At 51.6% G+C, this 6,917-nt stretch overlaps 1 protein-coding gene across 6 annotated transcripts in view; it reads left to right on the forward strand.

The window, feature by feature from the left end:
- Window positions 1-6,914, forward strand: part of Dcst2 (DC-STAMP domain containing 2) — a 14,393-nt gene extending 7,479 nt beyond the window's left edge. For 3 of the 6 annotated variants that reach the window (XM_076574452.1, XM_076574450.1, XM_076574451.1), the window contains 5 exons: window positions 71-201; window positions 1,610-1,740; window positions 2,126-2,145; window positions 2,242-2,392; window positions 6,693-6,914. In XM_076574452.1, coding sequence (XP_076430567.1) covers window positions 71-201; window positions 1,610-1,740; window positions 2,126-2,145; window positions 2,242-2,392; window positions 6,693-6,868 — 609 coding nt within the window. In that variant the 3' untranslated portion in view covers window positions 6,869-6,914. Of the gene's footprint in view, window positions 1-70; window positions 202-1,609; window positions 1,741-2,051; window positions 2,146-2,241; window positions 2,393-6,692 lie in introns of all 6 variants that reach the window. The other 3 variants (XR_013052161.1, XR_013052160.1, XM_006976465.4) reach the window with 3 other exon arrangements.
- The last annotated feature ends 3 nt before the right edge of the window (window positions 6,915-6,917 follow it).

Here is a 6,917-nt window from a genome sequence, read left to right on the forward strand (position 1 = left end):
GGTGCCAGGGGGCGTGCCGAGGCAGGTGGACCAGGACCGCTGGTTCCCACCCCGGGTTCTGCCCCACCAGGAAAGGATCTCCTACCTCTACAACACGCTTCTGAGTCGTCGGACCAACGTGGTGGCTGCGGTGCACCGAGCTGTGATGCGGCGGGCAGCTGACCAGGGTCACATGAGCGTCCTCCAGGTGCTAGCCTTCAGGTGCGTCCAGTGCTTCCCTATCGGGATGCGTGGACAATGGACAGAAAGAGAGCCAGGGGTCAGAATGCATCTCTGTGCTTTCCAAGTGACAAGGAGTTGGTGGAAGAGGGTATCCAGCTCATACCTTTCATGTCCTGGAGGAAGAATTAAGGACAAGAATTTTATTTATCATTATTATTACTATTATTATTTTGGTTTTTTTCTTTTTTCTTTTTTTTTTTTTTCTTTTTTTTTTTTTTTTGTTTTGTTTTGTTTTGTTTTGTTTTTGGTTTTTCGAGACAGGGTTTCTCTGTGTAGCTTTGCGCCTTTCCTGGAACTCACTTTGGAGACCAGGCTGGCCTCGAACTCACAGAGATCCACCTGCCTCTGCCTCCCGAGTGCTGGGATTAAAGGCGTGCACCACCACCGCCCGGCAATTTTGTTTTTTTTCAAGACAGGGCTTCTCTGTATAACAGCCCTGGCTGTCCTGGAACTCACTTTATAGACCAGTCTGGCCTCAAAATCACAGAGATCCACCTGCCTCTGCCTCCAGAGGGCTGGGATTAAAGGTGTGTGCCACCACCCATGTCTGGCTAAGAATTTTACGTTTAAAAAATGTTTTGTTTGTTTTTATTTTATGTGTATGGGTGTTCTCCACCTGCACGCACATCTGTGCACCATGTGCACGCAATGCCCACACAGGCTGGAAGACAGCATCAGATCCCTTTGGACTCAAGTCATAGATGTTGTGAATTGCTATGCGGTTCCTAGGAATTGAACCCGGGTCCTCTGAAAGAGCAGCCAGTGCTCTTAACTGCTTGAGCCGTCTTTGCAGCTCCAACGATATAATTTTTGTTGTTGTTGTTGTTGTTGTTGTTTTGTTTTTTGAGACAGGGTTTCTCTGTGTAGTTTTGGTGCCTATCCTGGATCTCACTCTGTAGACCAGGCTGGCCTCGAACTCATAGAGATCCACCTGGCTCTGCCTCCTGAGAGCTGGGATTAAAGGTGTGTGTCACTGTTGCCTGGCCAAGGATAAAGTTTTTAAAGAAGATGTATTTATGTGTATGAGTGTTTTGCCTGTATGTATCTATGTATACCAAGTGCATGCCTGGTGTCCGTGGAGATCAGAAGAAAATATTGGATCCTCCGGGCCTGGAGTTATGGATGATTTGAGTCATCATGTAGGTGCCGGGAACCAAACCCGGGTCCTCTGCAAGAGCAACAAGTGATTTTAACCACTGAGCCGTCTCTGCAGCCCCACTAAAGATTCCTGGAGTGGGAGAGGAAGGAGAGTGGGGGCCATGGAGAACAGTTGCTACAGTCCGAAAGGCAGGCCAGGGCACCCGGAGGTCTCCCTCAGATCTGCAGGTTGGTGTGGCTGTCCAAGGTTGGGGTTCCTGAGCTTGACACTGCCGACCTTCCTTCCAAGGTGTCGTTGCCTACGTCCTTTGCTCAGCCAATTTTTGCTGCATCAGTACTACTGCCTGGGCTGTGGGCAGCCTGAGGGCCAAGGGGACACGGAGGAGAACTTTGTGTCCTGCAGTACCCCAGGCTGCAAAGGTGAGTGTCCCTCTCCCTGAAGGACTCACGGTGTTCGCCCATGACAGTTAACCATGGCTCTTCCTTTCTGGAATTCTCCCTACCTTTATATGTCCGTTCCATTACGATGCATCTTCTCATTTACATAGCTCCCTTCCCCAGAATCTCCTCCATTCCTCTGGGTGCAAGGGGGGTACTTAATGTGCATCTTTGACAAGGCTGGTCCTTCCTCCAGGGGTGGGGTGGAGAGGCAAGGCCAAAACCTAGGGATCACAGGTTGATCACAGGTGACAGGTTGGCTCAAGCCTCCTTGTCCTCCTGGTCTCCTCTAGGTCTCTACTGCCCTACCTGCTTCCGTCTCCTGGACAACACCTGTTCTGTGTGTGCCTCTCCTCTCTCCAAGCAGGGCCACCTGGATCTGGAGCTGTGAGTCTTTCAGTGGTGGGGAAGGCTGCAGTCATGGGGGGCATCGTGGGAACGATGCTCTTCTCCCAGGCTATCTGTGGGTCACTGAGACGGTAGCCTTCTCCAGGGACTCCAGTGACGAGGAGGGCCCTCGGCTCTGGCTGGCTGCAGCTCGCAGAAGGACCCCCGAGCAGGTGCAGATACTTCGACAACAGCTCCAGGAAACACTGGGCAAGAGCCTCTCAGGCGAGTCCCACTCAGAGTCCAGGTGAGCGGGAAGCAAGTGGAGATGGCCCCTGGGGACTGGGAGCATGTTCTGTCCCATCTGCACAGGCTCGCTGAGTGCCTGGCCCTCTGCAGGGACTGGAGGCAGAGGAGACTGAGGTTTGCTGAGTGCCTGCCCCCCAGCCTGCAGTTGCTTACAATGTGTGTGTGTGTGTGTGTGTGTGTGTGTGTGTGTGTGTGTGAGGTGTCGCAAGACAGCAGTCCTGTGTAGAGCTCCTGATAGAGGAGTCACACTTCTGCGATGGGAAGATATTAAAACACACTTCACAGAGTCGGGCATGGTGGCGCACGCCTTTAGTCCCAGCACTCAGGAGGCAGAGGCAGGCAGATCTCTGTGAGTTCGAGGCCAGCCTGGTCTACAGAGTTTCAGGACAGCCAGGGCTAGAAACCCTGTCTTGAGAGGGGGAAAAAAACCCACACCAAAACTTCACAGAAAAGGAGAAAAGTAAGCTGGGGTTTGGGGGCGGCCTGGTGGTTTGTTAGGCACATGTTACGGGAGGTGAGGAAGCTGTGGCCTATGTGAGTCTGGAGAATGTAAAACATTCAGGAGGGTAAATAAAGCCCGAGGGTGTGTGTGTGTGTGTGTGTGTGTGTGTGTGTGTGTGTGTGTGTCTTCGTGTTTGGGTGTGGACCTCAGAGAGTGTTAGTGTGGGGAAAACAGAGGGAAGCTTCACCGGCCATTTGAAGACCTTAGGTGATTGAAGACCTTAGGTGATCACATTTACCTGTTTTTGTTTGTCTCAAGGTGTAGTCCTTACTGTCCTTGAGCTCCGTAGACCAGGCTGGCCTCAAACTCACAGAGCTGCACCTGCCTCTGCTGGGATTGAAGGCTGCAGGATGACTCCTGGCCTTGGCCTCGCGTTTCGTAGTGCTTCCTGGTTGAGTGCTGGGATGACAGATAACGCCACCGTGCCTACTTCTCTCTTTCCCTCACTCCGCTCTTCCTTTTTCCTCCTTGTCCTTCTCCTTTGTGGTGTTAGGGGTCTAGCCCAGAGCCTTGCGCATGCAAGGTATGGCTTTTTTTTTTCCCTTTGAGACAGGGTCTTCACCATGTAGCCCTGGTTTGCCTGGAATTCCATTCTCTGGGAATGCTGGCATTAAAGGTGTCCACTCTTTTTTTTTTTGTTGTTTTTCAAGACAGGGTTTCTCTGTGTAGCTTTGTGCCTCTCCTGGAACTCACTTGGTAGCCCAGGCTGGCCTCGAACTCACAGAGATCCGCCTGTCTCTGCCTCCCGAGTGCTGGGATTAAAGGCATGTGCCACCGCTGCCGGCAAAGGTGTTCACTCTTATCACCAGGTCTCTCTCTCTCTCTCTCTCTCTCTCTTTCTCTCTCTCTCTCTCTCTCTCTCTCTCTCTCTCTCTCTCTCTTACACACACACACACACACACACACACACACACACACACACACACATACCATAGCTTGAGTTCTTTTTATTTCTTGTTTGTTGAAATAGGATTTTTCTATGTAGCCAAGGTTGGCCTTGAACTCCCTTCCCTAGGGCTTGGATTACCTGGGTGGTTCACAAACCCTGTGGTCTTCAAAGATGGTGTGGGGGGGAGTGAGGCCAGTTTGATCTGCGTATTGAGTTTGAGGCCAGTCGGGACTACATAGTGAGACCCTGTCTTAACAAACAAGCAAACGACAAACACGCTTGAGGCCAGAGCGAGTTCCGTGCTAACTAGGTCATTTTGGCAGGACCAGAGAGACAAAAGGAAGGGTAAGGCTAGACAGACAGCTTTGAGGTTAAGAACACTTGCAAGCAGGGCACTGGTGGCGCAAGCCTTTAATCCCAGAACTTGGGAGATGTTCAAGGCCAGCCTGGTCTACAGAGTGAGTTCCAGTACAGGCAGGGCTACACAGAGAAACCTTGTCTCGGGAAAAAATAAAAATAATAATAATAAAAAAAGGACACTTGCTGTCCTTTCAGAGGACTCAGGTTCAGTTCCCAGCACCCATATAGCAGCTCACAGCTATCTATAATTCCAGTTTCAAGAGAGCCAACATCTTCTTCTGGACTCTGGCCTCCAGACACGCATGCAGTGCTCATACATTCATATATATATGACCGGCGATGGCTCTGTGGTTGGGAACACTTGCTGTTCTCTTCCAAAGGGCCTGAGTTCAATATGCAGCATCCATGTTGGGGGATGGGGGACTCATAACCACCTGTAACTCCAGCTCCAGGTGATCAGATGTGTCCTCTGGACAGGCATCCACACACGTGGTAGATACACAGGTGGACACACAGTGCATAAAAACATATTAAGTTTTAAAATAAAGGGAAGGGAGAGATGGAGAGGGGAAGAGCAGGGGAGAATCTATTCCTGAAAACTACCCTAATAAGCTAAGGAGGCAGAAGGGCCGGGCAGGAGGCTGTTTCAGGCGGTGGTCTGAAGACGAGGTCCTGAGCTGTTGGGTCTCCACGTAGGCTTCGGGCAGGAGAGGAAACAGGACTGCCCATTTGAGATTAGATGTCTGTCGGGGCACCCAGCTAGAGCTGCCCAGGGAACAGGTGCAAAGATGTCCAGCAGGGCTCTGGACTGGAGGTGTTATCTCTTTAGAAAATGGGTTCGATCATCCCCTTCCCTGGCAAGAGAGAGGGAGACAGAGATAGAACCCTAAAGAGCTCAGCTGCAACCCTGAGGGAAGAGGCCCAAGAAGAGCTAGTCCAGGGCAGGCCAGATGTGAGCCACAGGCTGGGGACCACCATAGTGGAGAGACCACTGGTGTGGTTTGCGGGAACGTTTTTCATGGCACCGGGATGGCTAAAACCAGATCACGAAGCAAATGGCAAAGACAGCTCAGAAATGGAGTGTGTGGCTTCTGCATGAGGGAGATGGTTTAGGATCCCTTTAATATAAGTTTTGTGATTAAAAATAGAGGGCTTCTTTAATTATTTATTGCTGAGACAGGGCCTCACTGTGTAGCTCCTGGCTGAGCTGGTATTTGTTATAAGTACCAGGCTGGCCTTGAATTCAGAGATCTGCCTGCCTCTGCCTCCAGGAGTGCTGGGATTAAAGGTGTGTGGCCATCCAGCTTTATTTATTTTTAGAATGATTTTACTATACGGTCTAGGCTGGCCTTGAACTTGTAACCCTTCTACCTCAGTCTTCGTAGAAGGAAAGGTATGTGCCACCACGCTTGGCTCTAAGAAGGGAAGCTCAATGACAAAGAATTGGCTTTACCCACAAGGGCCACAGCACTAAAAGACGTTTCTGCATCCTCGCACATTTAGGACATGGAAAAGAGAACACTGAGGCCTTGGGATGGAGTGCAGTGGTAGAGCGCCTGTTTAGCATGCACAAGGTCTTGGGTTCAGTCCCCAGCTCTGGACCAGGGTGCCCAAGGAATGAGGGTGTTGAGAGGCAGGTGGCTGAGGTAGTTTAGAGGGCGGGCATTCCGAGCCTGAAGAATGGAGGGCTTTCTGAAGAGAGTCCAGCCTGCTCCAGCCTCACCCCCCTCTAGGGAGTAGGAGGCAAGGACACCTGCTGAGAGAGCGGAGAGGTGGCTGAAGTGGCAACCAGTTTCCCAAGAGTGGGTGGTGGAGGCTGCAATGTCTGCTGTGGGGAGTGTGCAGAGAAGCTGGTCAGGGAGGCTGAGGGATTTCCGGGCAGAGTTAAGGGAGGGGATAGTGAAACCTTGATGACCACTGTTCCATGTTCCTGGTCAGAGGTGTTTTGTCTTTGTTTTTTTTTTGTCTTTGGTGACAGGGTCTCAGCATTGTAGGCCAGATTGGCCTGAAATGTGTAGGGATTGTCCTGTCTTTGCCTTCCTGAAGGCTTATTACATGGTTGAAGACTTTTTTTTTTTTTCTGGATGGGTCGGAGAGAGGACGGTTTAGGAAGAAAATAGAGGCATCTTTAGTAACTGAGGTGATTGCCTTTGAAGAGGACGGGTTGCTGACACCCTGGCTGGGTCGGGGAGGGTGTTCCAGTGGATACATCCTCGTTAACTGTGACAGCGCTGGCAAAGCAGCCAGTGTGGTGGCGCGCGCGCGCCTTTAGTTACAGCACTCGGGAGGCAGGCGCAGGTCTGTGAGTTCAAGACCAGCCTGGTCTACAGAGTGAGATCCAGGACAGCCAGGGCTACACAGAGAAACCCTGTCTTGAAAAGCCAAAGGAACAAACAAACAAAAAACCTGAAACAGACCACCACCACCACCACCACCGCCGCCGCCAAAAGTAGATGGGCAGCAGGGCAGCAGCTAAGTTGAGCGGGGATGACCGTTAAGGTTGCCCACCAGTGGTTTTGAGCTTACTGAGCCTTCCTCTCCTCCCAGTGATGAGGACCAAGGGAAGGAGCCCTAACGGATGCTCCCGCAGCATCTCCCGGCTCATCAGTCTGCAGCTCATCAGTCTGCGGGCCTTCCCTTGCCCCCGCCCCCCAGCCCCAGGAACTACTTCAGAAATTCACTGCCCCCAAAGCAGCTCCCTCCCCAGCCTCAGAACCTCCTGACCCCTCCCACTCACCCCCAAAATAAAGGAACCAGAAGTGGACACGAGTA

This window comes from Peromyscus maniculatus, chromosome 6, assembly GCF_049852395.1.
Source record: "Peromyscus maniculatus bairdii isolate BWxNUB_F1_BW_parent chromosome 6, HU_Pman_BW_mat_3.1, whole genome shotgun sequence".
In the NCBI taxonomy this organism is placed as follows: domain Eukaryota; kingdom Metazoa; phylum Chordata; class Mammalia; order Rodentia; family Cricetidae; genus Peromyscus; species Peromyscus maniculatus.